A 17405-nucleotide genomic window follows, 5' to 3' on the forward strand; every position below is an offset into this window, starting at 1 on the left:
CCCCCGTCGCTGGAGTGACAGTCTGAGAGGGCAGCACCCACCCAAGCTCCTTCCTGCCCTACACAAACTCTCTGCCTCTCTCAGCAGAGCTGTAACTGCCACCGGTGAGACCTTCCGTGTGTAAGGACTTTATAAATTACCTTCTGCTCCGTTAGTCCTCAGGGTAACACGGGGAGGAAGACATTACCAGCCCCATTTTATAGATGAAAAAACTGAATTTTAGAGGGTTAAGTAACTTGCCCAAGGTCACACAGCTAGTTGCGGGTAGGACAGGACCCACACCCAGGTGGCCTGTCTCACCTCAAACACATGTTCCTACTCTCTACACCTTCCCCTCCTGATCTCTGGGGCTACCCTCGCGGATAGGAACACCAAAGCTGGGGGGCTGAGGTACGGACATTCTACACCTGGCCTCACAGCAGCCTGGCTATTGTGGAGGAAAGGTAGTAAAGACTCTAAGAGCCAAGGGGGTGACTCCTCCCTTCTTCTATGACAACCAAAACCAAAATAGATCAGGCAAGGCTGCCCAGGGGCGTGGGCTCGGAGCCCTGACTTCAGAGGGCTTCCCGATGAATCACGCCTGGTGCAGGGCAAGCGGCCTGCTTAGACGGTGCTGCCACGTTCTGTTGTGCCTGTGGGAGTCGCAGCGGGAGAAGCAGGGCTCCTGGTGGGGAGAAGACCTCAGAGAAACCCAGCCAGAAACTCCCCCAGGCTCAAAGGAGCGTGGGGTGGCTGGCTTCACGGAGGGAACTCTGTCCTCGTCCTTCTCCTAGGTCACCCTGGGTCACCACTGACCAGGGGTCCTGACCCATGCCAGCGAGTGTCAAGTTCACTGGGGAAAGCCAAGCATCCTCTATAAGAGAGAACATGGTCCTGCTGGAAGGGCAAAAGAATTCTTTCCTTGCTGCATCTTACTGCATTATGAGCATCGGCGTGAGGCTCCTGAACTTTTTTCTGGGGCCAGGAGTGATGCAAACAGGTTGTTTTTCAGCGTTACAAAGATGTAAGGCATGATGCCCAAAGAACTTCAGATGGAGTTGAGGACACAACTGTCCCTTAGGAAGCTCTGCAGAGCAATGCAAGATATCTGCAGTCAAATGAGAAGTGATGCACTGCAGGCTAAACTGAAAATGGCCCTTGGAAGAAGGCAGAAGACGGGAATCTCCCTGCTGACTGGAACTCAGGAGCCATGGAGGGCGGCTTCCCTCACCATATCCCACCCTGAGCACTCTTGGTGTGCTGTGGGCAGGACACTCAGGAACCCAAGAGGCCACAGTGCCCACTCTGCCCAAGAAGGGCTCAGGATCCATCCAGGAAAGAGGAGATTTTCATGAAAGATCCAACGTTGAGAGCAAACCCTAGAAAGAGATCCTGAGCTCAGGCTCCTATGTTGAGGAGGTGAGCCCATTGTCAGTGACCACCCGATGTGGCCATCCTCACATGAAGGTTGGGCCAGAGACCCACACCACCATGCCTGGGAGAGAGGTGGCTAGAGCCAGCCTGCAACTGGCCCCTTCCTGGCTCCCCGCATCCCCCCCCCCACTTCTGCCCATTCCCTGAAGTGACCCCAGCTCTACCCTTGCTTAGGGTTGACCTCTCTCTAGGAGTGGGCACTGTATGAAGTTTCTGAACCACTCAGAGTGACCACTGCTTAACCAGCCCACTGGACCACCAACACCTGAGTGGATTCCAAACCTGCCCTGTTTACAAGGAGGAAAAACACAAAGGAGGAGGAGGAGGAAGAGAGAGAGACACACAAAGACAGAGACAGCGAGAGGATGGGGGAGGGAGGGAGAAAGATGCCCCCAGTCCTTGTCTCGGCACCTACCTGAGGCTCAGGAGCTCTTCTTCCCTTGGGCCCCACCTGCTTCTAGTAATCCTCTTCTGTTTTATTTCTACCTTATCCTCGTAAGGTTTTCATAACTTGCAACCCCAAGCGTCCTCCCTAACCTGGTGCTCGAGCCAAGGAGACTAGCAGCTGTCCAGAAGAGGAAGGGTGATCTCCAAGGAGCCATTGGTGACCAGGTCCTCTCCTGCCTCAACCCAGGCAGCTGCGGTCTGCTCCTGCGTGGCTCAGGGCTGGGCTCCACCCCTCGCTCCACAAGACGGAGAGCTGCTCTGGCTGCTGCCACGATCTGTGCAGGCCTGAGCTCCCACCTCCACGCTCCTGAGAATCCCCATCTCCGCCCAAGGTGAGGCCCAACCTGAGCTCCCTCCTTGGCATCCTTTCAGGAAGCTGTGCCTGCTGCTAAGTCAAAAGTGCTGTGCCCACACCCTGTGAACACAATGAGCGTGGAATATCCCTGCTGCCTTCTCCCGCCTCACCACCTGCACCCAGGCCACCTGCTGTCATCACACGGTCCCACGTGCCCAGAGGCCACACCTGGGCCAGGAGCACAAGAGGCCCGGGATTCTCTCTCCTCCTTCCGAGTGGTGGGGAGCAGCATTCCAGAGCCAGCGGCTCCCCTGGCCCACTGCACACCTAGCCCAGCTCAGAGAAGCCGGCCCTGCTGGCTATTAAATCCCTGCTTACGGGGGAGCCGCAGAGGAAGCTAAAGGCCCGTGGTTAGCACAGCTCCTTCCTGCCTGGAAACGGTGCCTCTGCCCTCCACCGCCCACTGGAAGGAGTGAGACCCTCCCCTTACTCTCCCAGTGAAGGGCTCTTTATTCAGTACTCGGGAACTTACGGCAAGACTACTTTGCTTGGTCATCACTCTCGTGGGTTTAAAACTACCCCTGCACCTTCCCACAGGGAAATTCGCTGGTCCTTCCCCAGCTCACCATGAAGGCATCGTCTGTGTGGATCTGCGGTTTCCTATGTGGTACAGTGGTGGTGGTGACAAAAGACCCACAGCTCAATAAATCGTGACTTAGTGACTTATTAAGTTATTTAAGCAATTATCGAGCACCAGACACTGAGCCAAGGGCTTTCAGACAGGATTTTGCTGAACCATCATGGTGTCCCTGTAAGAAAGGTCCAGAGGGGGAAGGTGAGGACCAGAGGAGAGAGGCTCCCTCCAGGGCCTGCAGCTCAACTCCATCGCCCACACGAGAACCCTCCTCAGACCATCAGCTCCCAGAATGAAGAGAAGCTCCCACGCCACCTGCTTCTTACATCATACCCATAACAGCTTCGAATATGGTGACAGTAGTCACCAGCCCCGTGCAGCTATCGAGCGTTCCAAACAAGGCCAGTGATTGTTAGGAATAGAATTTTTACCTTGATTTCATTTTGGTTAGGTTTCAGGAGCTGCATGTGGCACCCATACTGGATGGCATGGGTACAAAGCTGTGTCCTGTATGAAGAAATGGCATCCACACTGCCTCATTCCATTTTCCCAACAGAGAAACAAGGCAAGGGAGAAGAACCCCACTTGCAGATGAGCAAACAACCCCCCAGGTTTGCTCAGTTTGAAATGAATTAAAACCCTTCACTTGTCTATTTCCACGGCATGACTTTTACAAAACAGGACCTCCACACGCAGGGCCTAGAACAACTGTCCTGAGCAGGGCGGATGCCTTCCCCACGAGCACATCAGATTGGCACCTTTCCCTGCTCTGTGTCGGGAAGTAAAAGGGAATCACACAGTGGAAAGTTCCAGGTAGAGAGCAAAAAGGACGAGGTACTTGGGGTTCGAGACCTGCTCAGCTGGTTCTAAGTGACCCTTCTACAAATGAGGGAAGTGAGGCCAAAGTCAGATGTATTATCTTCCCGCTGGAGCCAACAATGGGGGGGAAAGAAGTGTGACCCCCCCCCCCCAATCATTGGCCTCGAGGACATTCTGATGGCTTCTCAGATGAAAACTAACTCCTGTGCATTTGTTTTTGGGTATCACTACACCTCTCAACCTCAGAACATCATCATTCATCTGAAATGGTACCCAGTCCGTTGGGTGGGTATTCAGGCCTGACCAACCCCCAGTGCGGACCCCCTGCTCACCCCTATTTCTTTGTGAAAACCAACTGGTGAATCTCAGCTAACTGTGATGCCCACACTAGAGTCAGTTTGTAATCTTCTGGGAGGAGGAACATCTAGAGACAGAAATACATCACACCAGGAAAAAGTGAATTTAATAAAATACAGACTGAAAATAAACCATTACCCCGCCCCTAGTGACCAGTGCGATGTTGTTGGGTTCTTGTCCCCGCCCCTCTGGTCCCTGGCGAGTGCCCCAATTCTGGGAAAGGCTCCCCCTGGTCTTCTGAGTCAGGAATACTGCAGTATTTCAGCCTCAGGTTTCCAGCGGGGAAACAAGCCCAGTTTTGTCATCTATTTTCTGCACCTCTGCTGTAATAACACATCATTTGTGGATCTGTGCTAAAGCAAACACCATATGGTGGCTGTGTAAAAAGCTGTCCGGGGTTCTGACCTTCGAATTGGAGGGGGTTTGTTTGGGAAAAGGAGGCAATTGTGGCGGGGGGAGAATCGTTCGCATCAGTAATAAGACCCAGTGCCGGCAACCTGTACAGTGTGGCATTTGGGGGTGCGTGCTGAGAAACAGGGCTGGCACCAGGTTCCAAACTCTCAGGTGAGATCATGGATGACATTTTTTCTTTCCCAAGTGAAAAAATGGTTCCTGAAGTCTATTTTCCCAGTCCTTTTATTCTCTCTCTCTCTCTCTCTCTCTCTCTCTCTTTTCACAGGGAACCACAAACTACCCCAAAAGAAAATTTTGTCCTGAAAAGTCTTTCTGGCAAGTTCTCCATTTGGTGGACTGTCACAGCCACACAGCTGCAAGAATGAGACAGAGCCTACCCTGTCTCAGGCCCAACATTTCCTGGGTGGCTCTGAGTGGCCACAGCGTCACAGCTCTCCCAGACACAGCCCTCATAGCCGTCAATTGCCTTCTCAGCAGTGTAGCTACCGAAGCACAGACTCATGAAGTTAAAAAAATTCTAAATATACAATGTAACTTCATTATTCCTCACACACAAAATGATCCTCAAGAGCCAGTATGAGGAGCAGTTGGCCACTGTCCCGCTGAGATAGTTTGTTAAGAAGACAGGGCTCGAGGCTGGCCTCTGAATTCTGACTGGTCCATTTTGACCTGAATAAGTCCATTCTGAACATGCTCAGAGGACCACGGTTCTAGAAAGGGCTAATGCCCCTGGTCCTCACCTGGGAGGAAAAAATTAAAAGAAAATTGATTCAAGAGTCAATGTATGGACGTGGCAGCTGAGAAGAAAAACATGACTGAAGTGTTCAGAGTTGTTTTTTGTCAAATGCAACCTGAGCACCTAACTTTCCAGCAGGCCTCTGGGACTCCAAGAAGCAAAGGAGAGTTTTAGATTAGAAAGGGCCATAGAACCCAGACTAGGAAAGAGCAGCCTTGCTGTTGTATACCCAGAAGGATCTGGTAACCTCTAGAACTTTCTGTAATGAAGAAAATGTCTCTCAAACACAGTAATCACTAGTGGATACTAAATACTGGAAATGTGACTCATGCAACTGAGAAAATGAAATTTTAATTTTAATATTAAGATGTAATTTTAAATAGTTACTTGAGGCTAGTGGCTATCATATTGGACAGCAAAATAAGGTCAAACCTCAAACCCCCCTTTATGAAAAAAATCTAAGAATGATTTCCAGCAGGGCTGACAGTTACTTTTTTTCTCAAGTTGCTGGGACCCAGGTCTTCAGCCTTGTGTGTTAGAAGCACACACCTTCTAACACCTGGATATTTGGTCATAAGACCCAGGATGCCAACATGACAACAGCTGTCTTCTGGCCACTATGGACTCTGACGCACACCTCTAAGAATTGTAATAATCCACGGAACCACCCAATCTCTCCCAAGCACATCCCACCTAATCACGGCCAGCATTGCCTGTCTTCCCAGCCAGCCCAGAATCCCTCAGGCAAGGCCAGGGCACCTTCAGATGGAGTTCTCTCATCACTCCAGAAACTCTACTGCCAGGATCCACCCATTATGCTCCATCGCCACAAAAATCTCAAGGTCAAGGGCCCTGTGTCATATTTGATGGATTTTCACGCTGACTGTAAACATCCTTCCACTGATTCCGACAGTTACCAACCACTACTGTGCAGCCTTCTCAGGCTTTCCCATAGCTCCTTTGAACACGGCATGATGGTTTACAAATGTCTGTCCTACTTTATTATTTTTACTTAATCCTCCCAAGGACAGAGAGGCAGAAGGAAGTGCTCTCACCTCTGATTTTTAGAAGAGGAACACCTGTCAAGGATTTACAGAGATGGAATTAATGACCGGATAGAGGACTAAAGATAGTCTTGTGTTGCAAGTTGTTCGACCTCTTTCCACCTGTACAGCGGAAACAATGGCAGTACCTGCTTTGTAGGGTTGCTGTGGAGTAAAACACATACAGGCTTCGCAATGGTGCCTGGCACCTAAAAAGTTCTACAGAAGTGTGTGCGCTCCTGGAGGGGTGTGTATGTGTGGTGGGCACAACACAGGTTTACACACCTGGCTGATTTCTGGTGCACTGCTCTGCTCACGTGATCTTATGTGTGAAGAGATTAACGCATTTAATGTGCTTGGCAGAGTCCAAGGACTCTGCTCTTGTCCATCATTGCTATTGATATGATTAGGCAACTGTACTCAACCTCAGGCTTGGTAGAAGTTTGTTCTAACAGCCCTCTGGGTCACTTTTCCACCCCAGCCTATCCTCTGTGCTCCCACAGTCCTGCACTGTGAGGTTACAAACCTGTGTCTGGCCTGGGTTCCTCTGTCACACCACTGAAATTGAACGAGGATGGAAGCATCAGATTCAACAAACAGCTTTGGTGTGAAGTAGGTTGGGGAATTTTCCGCAGGACCAAAGTAGGGAAGGTCAGGGAGGAAGTGCACTAGCAACCTGAGGCCCTTATACGTAGTTGGGGTAATGGCTAAGAACCACCAGGGACACTCGCAAAAGTCCATCAGATTTTTGATTGGAGGAGTGGAGAGGAGGCATACAACTCTGTGGAAGTCTTTCCCTACCCAGCTCCCTTCCCTCCTAGACACAAATAGGTTCCTCTGTACAAAGCAGTCTTTTGTTGACATTAGGTCCCCTGTGGGCTGTCTCTTGCTCTCCTTTTCAGCAGGTGGGCTCTGGCCTGGAGTCCCATAGAATGGGGACTGGTGATGCTTCCAAAGCTGAGGAAAATACCCCATCAATGGCTTTTCAGAAGTGGCTGGGTCACAGGGTCATGTTTACAGCTCAGCAACCCTACAAGACCAGCACTAGGCCACAAGTCCCCAAACACCTCCCCAAATGAACTTAAAACACAACAAAAACAAACAGGGTCTCCATTAAGATGTCAGGCGAGGCTCTAGAACAACTGCTTTCCTGGGTGCCCCTACCCAGCCAGGTACAGAGAGGGCAGAATTACACCCTACCACAAACTCCCCACTCAACACAAAAGGGCGACTCTCTGAATTCAATAGCCCACCTGATCATAGCTGACACCGTACCTGCGCTCAGCAGGGCAGCAGGGTGCCTTCTGAATAATAAATATGCGAAGCCCCAACCCTCCATCACGGTGTAATTTGATGAGGGCAATTCAACTGTTCTCTGAGGAGGACACATCGGCAGGCTGCAGTCCAGTGCTTGGAGAAGGCAGAATTCCCAGATGCAGACACTCCCCAGAATACTGTCCAGAAACACAGGCCTGCCTCCTACCAGGGATGAATCTGTACTGATAAGGGATTACATGGACCTTTGGCCCAGGATTGCCTCATTGGAAGGATGACCTGTTTCTATTTGTACTGGAATAGTTACCTATTCCATGGATTTTCTTAACGCATCCTATCTCATGCTCCCTCATTTTAGAGGGAGAAAAACAGACGCCGCCCTTGGAGACCTACCCAGAGTCATGCAAAACGCAAGGACAGAGCTAATAAAAAGTTCACCTCCCCCAACATTTCAGGTTTATACCAATTGCATTATGTGAAAAATGTAATGATTTTTGCCCGATTTTTATTCCTGAGGAATGAAGATGGTGATAATGAGATCTATAAAGAAGGACAATGATCAGACTCCCGTCTTATATTTATATTATAGTTGAATACAGAAGTCAGGCTGAGCATGGTGGCAGGTGCCTGCAGCTTCGGCCACCCGGGAGACTGAGGCAGAAGGATGTACTTCAGCCCAAGAATTTGAGGTCAACCTGAGCAACATGGTGAGACCCCCCCCCCACCTCAAAAACAAATAGATCAGAAGGAATTGGGAACCTGGAAGGAAGAGACCTCAAGGAAACCCAGTGCTTACTCAGCTGCATGGAGCTAATCCAGTTAGATCTTCTGCATGATGGGCATTGTGATAGTTGATAATTATCAGCATTCTCACTCTTTAAAATTCTATCATTCTCCTCTCGCTCCCCTACACAAGACCTAACCATGTTCATAATTTGGTGAATAAGCTGCATTCTTCTGGCTCTTAACAAGCACCACACAGTGCTGTCTGTACCACCCCCCAAATTAAATCAGACTTGTTGCAACACAGCTGCAGCTACTGGCTGCCAGCGTTTCGGAGGACAGCACAACTTCCGACTTGGCAGGATGGCTGCTGGTTTTCACAGAGCCCTTCCAGCCCCCAAATGCCACTACACCCCTGGTTTGGTGAGCCCAGCACCCAACGAGAAAACAACACCCGCTCACACCCACATGTGAAAAAAAGGGGTGGGGGGGGTGGAAGCAATCATTCTCGTACCCATTCTTTGTCAGACAAGTAACTGAGGTCCAGAAACGAGCTAGGCTTGGTGCTTGGCACACGGTGGGCTCTCAATACATGGTGACATTGGTTAGGACCAAGTCTGGTTAGGACCGAGTCCTCAAAGGAATACAAAGATGGTTCTAGCTAGTCCCCTTTCGTCAGCACTCTTGTCATTTAATTCTCACTCCTCTGATCTCCAATCTGCGTACCTCCCCTGCAGATGTAAAAGGCTCAGAAGTAAAGAAATCTATCCAAGGTTGGGCCACTGTATTGGAGCCAAGATTTAAGCCTCAATCTGTCTGATTTTTTATTCTCAGAGCCTTCAAGGGGCTCAGAGCCAGTGGAATACACAAGACAAAGGAGGGGCTGGGAACAGGCCTCTTAAAACAAAGCTAACAGAGATGCAGGCAAGGCTGTGGGTGTCTTCCAATAACACCTCTAGCATCTATCAAATTTATCCCCAGCAACCCCCCACAAGTGAATCTTTCTTCCTCCATTTGCCTTGATGAATTACAAGGCCCCCGGCAGGGACTATTTCTTCCTTCTACTTTGTTTGGAGCATTGTCCTAGCAAGGCTCCAATAAAGGGCCATTATTAATGGTGACAATAATGCAAGACTGTTTCCTCAAAGGCCTCCGCCAGGGCTTGCCAGATCAGCGCCATGCTACTTCCTGCCACTTCTTGCTAGTGGCTTCCACCTGTGAACCTTCAGCTGCTCTGAGGCAGGTCCCCAGCACTACTCTCTACATATCGATGTCTGAAACACTCACCACATTCTCACGGGCCCCAAAACCAGACAGAGAAGAGAGCCCCAACAGAGCATGTCAGAGTGACAGAAGAGGTTTAAGGAGGCAGCCGCAGGGGGTGAAATGAGGCTAAGGCGGGGAACAGGGACCAGGTTGGATGTGGACTGAGCTTGCTCACAGTTCAGGGACTTCAGTGCTATATAACTCTGGGTTTAGCATCAGGAATGCTTTGGTGATGACTCTGGTCTACATTAGGCCCTTCGGGCTTTGAGTAGTCTGCCAATTAGGGGTCATCTCTTGAGAAATGCTATTTTTGATGGGAACAAAGGATATACAGAGGGAAACCACTGTTTGCACCAGTGTTTGCATGAGAGTCAAGTTCGTCCTTCACATTCCCAAACTCTGGGTTCTGGTTAGAAATTCATTAAAAAAAACTCAGTGAAGATGAAATATGGCTTTTTATAGCAACAGAAGTGGCCAGCATGATGAAGCAGGGTGGATATGGAGAGAAAGTGGGCTTTAAACACAGAGTAGATCCTTTTATTTGGAGTTTCACTTTTCAAAGTTTCAGCATCCACAGTCAACTGTGGTCTGAAAGTAGAAAATTCCATGTTTTAAATTGTGTGCTGTTTCAAGCAGTGTGATGAAAACTCATGCCATTCCACCTGGGATGTGAGTTACCCCTTTATCCAGTGTATCCACACTGTATATGCTACTTGCCCTTTGGTCACTTAAACAAACCGATAGCCAAGATGGCTATTATCAGATTGACTGTAGAGGTATTGCAGTGCTTGTGATCAAGTGGCCCTTATTTTACTTAAAAGGCCCACAGTGCAAGAGGAGTGATGCTGGCAATCCGGAAGTGATAAAGAGAAGTCATTAAAGTGCTTTGTTTAAGTGAGAAAGTGAAAGTTCTCAATAAGGAAAGAAAAAAAATCACATGCTAAGGTTGCTAAGATCTATGATAAGAACAAAATTTCCTACCCATGAAATTGTGAAGGTGGAAAAAGAAATCTGTGTTGGTTTTGCTGTCACACCTCAAACTGCAAAGTTACAGTGATGGTACATGAGTGCTAGTTAGGAAGGAAAGAATCTGTATGTATTTTTAGCAAACACAGCATTAACAAGGGCTCAGTACTGCGCATGGTTTCAGGATCCCCTTGGGGTCTTGGATAGATCTTCCATGATGGGGAGGTTGCCAGCCCAGGGTGCTCTACTTTTCCGGGTGAGGTCTCTTTGGGGTCTGACATTTGACAGGCTTTGCTCTGCAAGATCAATGGTCTACCAGAGAAGTCTCCCAACAACTTCTCTAAGGGAGGTGGTGGTCCTTACCAGTCTTCTCCAATGCCAACAGGACAGACTTCACACACCTGACCTAGAGATGCTGTGGAGAGGAACCTAGAGGGGGTGTGGAGGGGACCCTGGACCAGAAGTGCAGAGGATAGGGCTTGAGGTGGAGCGACTACTGAGGGTGCTCCCTTGGTGCAGATCTCTTTAACTCTCTCAGTCTTGGGTCCTTCCTCTCTGAGACAATCTTTAAGTTATGCTGCCACTATGATGAAAAGGCAGCAAATCAGGGGACCGTGGCGATGTGCGGATCACGGCCCCTTCCCAGTGCCGTGGATAGGAAGAGGGATGGTTGGAGGTCTGGATGCAGCCAGCATTCCTGCCACCATGCAGGGGAAGCAGGAGTGAACTGATGCCTCTGGGAGTTTCACTTCATGGCCTGAATCCATGGGAGTTTGTCCAGTTACTCCTGGGAGACCTTTTATACTTAATCAGAAAATATGATTTTGTTTGACTTCTGCCACTGACAGTTAGCTGAGCTGGTTGTTCTCTTTCAGTTTTTCTCCTCAAGCTGTTCATAGAACCTGCAGGGAGACTCGAAGCCAATACAAGAGTCAACTACAATGCCCTTCCTATTTAGCTGGACCAGTGGTGGGTGACCTGGACTGGCTGTTCCCAGTGTGTCCCAGAGGTGTGGGTGTACATGCTGCTTCTGCAGTACGAGCCTGAACGGCCCTGACCAGGCCTCTCCCCAGCCTCGCCATGCCTCACCCCAGGGGCCTGGCCTGGCTTCCTTCTCCTCTAGGATCTCTTCCAACCCAAAGACTTCACAGGACCTCCCCATTCCAGTCTTGGTCATGGAACGGGGAGGGAGCGATGGAGGTGGAGATGGGAACGAGGAGATGCACGTGGCTGAGCCAGTTCTTCCACCAACTCAGGACCTCACCAAGCCACCTTACTTCCTTGTGAGTCAGAGTCCTCATCTAAAAAGCAAATAGAAGAAAGGGGATCTGGCCAACTCCTCCAAGGAGGACTCAGGGACAGAAGAATAACAGGAACAAAAGCCACATGCTTCAGAGGCAGGCCTCTGGCGGGCTTCAGCAGCCGAGCTTTGGGTCGGGCCACCCACACATCAGGGTTCTGCCCAGCAGAGAAGGTGGGTGGGGAGGGCCCTACCAGGGTTCCTAGCAAGGCCCTGGAGGGTGGGAGGAAGACAATGGGAAGAGGATGCTAAGGCAGGCGCCTTCTTCTGACATCCTGGGGACACTATGGCAGTCTCAGCCCATGAGCTGATGCACTTTAAACCCAGAGATAGCTCAAGGCGGGGTGTGTGTGTGTGTGTGTGTGTGTGTGTGTGTGTGTGTGTGTAGTATTTTCTTCCAGAAGCTCCAAGCAGACCCACCAGCTGAGGGGAGGTGAGAACCTGGACTGAGAGGTTCTGAGCCCAGGCGTCTGGTCCCACCTCCACCACCGAGTTCTATGGGACTCTGGAGCAGTCGCCTCCCCTGGGCCTCAGTTTCCTCATCTGGGAGCTGAACCGGCCGATGAGACCCAGCCCTTCTTGCAGGGCCATTACACTCCTTCAGCGGGCAGGGAAACAGTGGTGCGTCTTGTTTTATTTCTGAGCAAAAGCCCTAATTGTTCTCAGCAGCATGAACTCCTCTATCTAAACCACAGCCTCTGCTCCCCCCACCCCGCACCCCTCCCTCCCTCCGAGACCCACAGGCCCGTTACAGAACATTCATTTATTTTTCTTTGGTGCTGGGGCTGAAAACTCTGATGACTAAGCCATTGAATTTTAATATGCTACTGTGCTCCTCGGAGGCTTCCTTCACTTCCCATCCCACCTCCCCACCCCCTGCGCCCTCCGTGGACATGTGGTAGTCGTTAGGAACAGTTTGATGAAGTAGGTTTTCAGGGTGGAGGAGGGGTGGGGGAGGGTGGGTGGCGGGGGCATGATAAATGGACACAACGGTCCAAAGGGCCATTCGGAAAATAAACATAAAGCTCCTTTTGAGGGAGCCCACTGAAAACACATCGCCAAAAAGCTTCTTCCCTTTTTTGGTGGGGGGGAGGAAGAGAGAGATGCGGGTGGAGGAAGAGGGGGTTTCCTCTGCCTGTAAATGAACACTGTTCAGAGCAAGAAACAACTCTCTCTGTTGGCAGCAACCAGAGGTGCCCATTAGGCGCTGCCAGCCATGTCACAAGTGTGGCATCATCCCCCATGGCTCGAGGCTGTGTGTCCAGCTCACGGGTGCCTGGGAGGTGGCAGCCCTGGGAAAAGCCAGTCAATACTAGTGGAATTCCATGGAAAAACCCGGATCACCATGGCAGAGGGGACAAGGCCACTGAGGCTCAGGCTTACTGACTTCTGAAGCCCCTAGCAGTCAGGGGTCCCTCCAGGACCACCTGGAACACCCCTCGGCCTCCTTCCCCTCCCAGTGGAATTACTTCACACCGCCCCCATTGCACCTCATGTGGTTCAAACACCCAAAACCTTGGCCCTGAACAGGACTGGGTAGACTGACACCAAAGAATCAGTGTTGGTGTTCTTAGGTCCATGATGATACCTTCCTGTTCGTTGGTTTTGCAGTGCTGGAGTTGGAACCCAGGGCTTGGCACATCTTAGGCAAGTGCTCTACCATAGAGCTACACAATCCCCAGCCTGATACTGATATTTAAAAAAAAAGATTCACACTGCAGTATAAAGGGGGAGATTAACATGAAACACTTTAGCAACAAGAACAAAGCGATAGGTGAAGTGGGACAGGCTCATGACAGCTGATAAGTCTGAGATGGCTATGTTGGAGCTCCCCAGACAACTCTTTACACTTACTGGGTGACTGAAAATACTCGTAATTCAGGAAATGATCTTTACAATCCTAGACTTCCAGTGGTAAGACTCCACTTGCAGCCCTATTTCTTTACCAGTGGGCGAGCTGGGCATTTTAAAGGAGCCACCCCCGCGGGGAGAAGCAGCACCTTTGTCTTAGGTGCAGGTGTCAATTGTCTGCTGCACAGAGCATGGCCAGCCAGGTGCTACCTAAGAAGGAAGTATCGGTGTTCTTGGGCTTTCCGGGAGGCCCCTGGAGACTTCCCTTATTAAATCCACTTCCACATTGGGATTTTATTTGGAATATCTTCCCAAGGATCTCTCGGATGCATTCTTCAGATGCATGGCAAGTGGCTAAGAAAATGACAGTTCATTCCTCTCTCAGTTTCTATTGCAAATAACACACAGATGTAGGCAGAATATGCCCTTCCATTTTTTTTTTTTTAAGTTAGCAACTGATTTTTCCTCCTCCACATTTGAGAGCTCAAGTAAACAAGTTCAGATGACCACAGTAAAGAAATACTCTCTTTGGAGCTACTGGAATGAGAAAACACAAGGCCGAAGGCACCATCGCTCTGGGATATACTGCCCCTTCCCGTTGGTGGATGCTGGGGACCAGCTAGAGGAAAGACTCTGCTCCCTGGTGATCCAGCAGAGCAGCTAGGAATCAGAGGTCTGGGTCTGCACCAGTTCTGCACCAGCCAAACCTTAGACAGGTCACTGGAATTTGTAGAACAGGTATCATGCCAACTGCTTCGAAAGACACTAACACACTTTACTGACTGTGGGCCAGCCACTATATGAATTTTTCAGGGCTGCAGTAGCAAGATATCATAAACTGGGTGGTTTTAAACAACAGATTTTTTTTTTCACACTCTTGGAGGCTAGAAGTCTGAACTAAGGTGTCATTGGGGCTCTGCTTCCTCCAAGAGCCTGGGCAACAGCACTTCTCCGCACTTCCTGGCTTCTGTAAGGCCATCAACCCCTGTCTTGTGGATTCATGCCTCAAATCTCTGCCTCCCTTGCCACAAAGCATGCCCCCTGGGCACCTCTGGCTCTGTATTCAAGTTTCCCTCCCACTATTAGGACACCAGCCATGCTGGATGAGGGGCTCACTCTACCCCAGTGCAAACTCATCTCACTCAACGAATTCTATCCCCAGTGACTATTTCCAAACAAGGTCCCATTTGGGGTTATGAGGGATCCTGGCTTCAGCACCTGTCGGGGGAGGGGTGCACAATCTCCTCCCTCGCGCTGCCCGCAGGCTTATTGAAGCAACAGCTCTCTCTGGGTATCCAGATGAGGAGAGGCTCTGCAGACCGGGGCTGCTTGGCAGTTAATACTCTGGAGCAATGCCCACTGGGACAGGAACAGCCTCTTCTCTTTTTGTGGTTAATGCTAAAAGGGAGATTGGGTTTACAAAAAGTGCTGTGGTTTCCATCAGGAAGTGCCCCTCGCGGGAGCCCACAGGATAGGACGGTTGCTCCATGGGAATTAAGCTGAGAGAATTCCCGGCTTTGTCGTGAAAGGCAGATTTGTTGTGGGTCTCCGGAGATCTGCCTCTATGGCTTTAGATCTGAAAATACTCCCCAGGCCATCTACTTGCAGCAGCACGTGTGTTGAAATGTGGGAAAAGCAGGGGCATCGGGCCACGGCCCCTCCACCATCGACCCCAGCTTTTCCTGTTAAGGGTCAGACAGTATTTTATGCTTTGTGGACTGTGTGGCCCCTGTCGCCGGGACCCAGCTCTGCTGCTGTAGCCCGAAAGCTGCTACAGATAATAAGTGGGTGAGGCTGCGTTCCATGAGCTGTTATCTATGAATGTTGAAATTTAATTTCATACAAATTGTATATGCCACAAAACACAGTTTGTCATTTCTAAATGTAAAAATAACAATCCTATTGGTCAGAATATGGCCCCTGGACCACAGCTTGCCCTGATCTCCACACTTGAGTATCAGAGAGGTTGCCGGGTCTCCCACGGCACAGCACTTGGGTTATATCACCTAATTTCTCGAGGCAATTTTACAGTGCATAACATAGTTTATAGAATCATGTGACCTGGTCCTCTTACCCAGCCCATTGTGAGGCACAGTAGATTAAATTATCCCCATTTTATAGATGAGAAAACCAAGACTCTGAAAGGTCAGATGCCCATTAACAAGTGGTAGAGTGAGACTGAAACTTGTCTTCTGACTCCTTATCTGGTGACCCAGCTAATAGGCCACATCACCCAGATACACTCCAAATCAGCTCCTCACCCACAGATCACGCACGTACCCTCAGCACTCCATGTCTAGAAACCTGCTGCAATTAGTGCAGGACTCGGAATTCTTTAAAATCCCCATCCCCAACCCAGAGGCCCAGGTGAAGCTTTGGCCTAAGAGAAGGACAGGCTGAGAGCCGCTTTCCACTGCTCGAGACTCCATATGACAGAGGTTCAGGGTCATCCAGGGCTCAATTAGCTCCCGAGGCAACTACTCTGCTGCACCTTTGGAGACAGGGTTTTCCTTCATTATATCAGAGGGTGGCAACTAGATGCGTGTGGGGCCAGGAATGCAAGGTCAGTAAATTCTGGGGAATGGGGGAGCCTACAGAAAATTGGGGAACATTTGCCCCATCTAAGGGGGGTCAGATACTACTCAGCCTTCACCAACTGTTACCAGATCTGAAACTCTCCCAAGCTTTATAACATAAGGTGTGTGTGCGCCTGTGTGCACATGCATGTGTATTCTGTTAAAAGAATATTAGTTTAAAAGACATCCATAGACCCCCGTGTGTACCCTCTAGTCTGAGGTCTGTATCTAATTTTAGGTTGGTGACATCGCCTGGTTGTATGTACACAAAAATGATGTCCTGGGGACTGGGGATGTGGCTCAGTGGTAGAACACTTGCTTGACATGTGTGAGGCCCAACTGATCCCCAGCACCACAAAAGTAAAAAAAAAAAAAAAAAAAAAAAAAAAAAAAAAAAAAAAANTGCATAAAATAATGAGTATGAAGTATTTAGTGCTTGGCCTACAGTAAGAAATCAATACTGTGTTGGTCGTGGTGTGTTTTGTTTGTTTGGATCTTTTACTGTGAAATAATCATAGATCCCCTGAGAACTGGCAAAAAGAAAAAAAAAAAAAGTATAGAAATGTTCCATGTGCATTTTGTCCAGTCTCCCCAGATGTTCACACCTTATATAACTAGATTATACTAGCAAAGCTATGGAACTGACATTGGAGTGTTATGTATGTATGGTTCCATACCATTTTATCACACCTCTATAGAAAATTTTTATAATTACAACTATTTTATAATTTATAATTATCATGAGAGGCAGAACAGGGCTGTGATGAAGTGTGCAGCCTCTAATTCCAGACTGTCTGGATTCTAAAACTACCCTGGGCATTACCAGCTGTGTGACCTTCAGCAAGTTACATAACTCCTCTGTGCCTTAGTCCCCTCATGTATAAAAGGGAACACCAATATGGGAGCAATAATTTTTTTTCATGGGGTTATCAGAAGGATTAAATAACATGTAACTTTAATAAATAGTATTGGCATTTAGTAAACACTCCATGATTTTTAACTTTTACTATGTTTACTATTGTTATCATTTGGGTCCCAGGAAGGAAGGCAGGTGAGAAAATCTTGGCCTGAGTTCTGTCCCAGGGATTAGACCCTCTTTTCCCTTGGTATTCATCAAGGTTGTGATGCCTTATGGAAATGAGACAAGGAGACACTGGGGGTCTGACGTTGCTGTTTTGTTTTGGAACAGACCCTACTGCAATTTGGAAAGAAAAGGGGAGGCTCCCAGGATGTCTCTGTGGGGGAACCTTGGCTAAGCCCACTGTCTTGGAGAGTAAACTGGGGGGGGGG

General features: G+C 49.3%; 1 protein-coding gene across 5 annotated transcripts in view; it reads right to left on the bottom strand.

The window, feature by feature from the left end:
• Nucleotides 1-17405, bottom strand: part of Abtb2 (ankyrin repeat and BTB domain containing 2) — a 160758-nt gene that overhangs the window by 72199 nt on the left and 71154 nt on the right. Inside the window, exon 1 of one of the 5 annotated variants that reach the window (XM_048788571.1) lies at nucleotides 7434-8094. The exons of the other annotated variants lie outside the window; for them this stretch is intronic. Coding sequence (XP_048644528.1) covers nucleotides 7434-7548 — 115 coding nt within the window. The 5' untranslated portion in view covers nucleotides 7549-8094. Of the gene's footprint in view, nucleotides 1-7433; nucleotides 8095-17405 lie in introns of those variants that run through there. 5 annotated transcript variants of the gene reach the window in all.

This window comes from Marmota marmota, unplaced genomic scaffold, assembly GCF_001458135.2.
Source record: "Marmota marmota marmota unplaced genomic scaffold, marMar, whole genome shotgun sequence".
Lineage (NCBI taxonomy): Eukaryota > Metazoa > Chordata > Mammalia > Rodentia > Sciuridae > Marmota > Marmota marmota.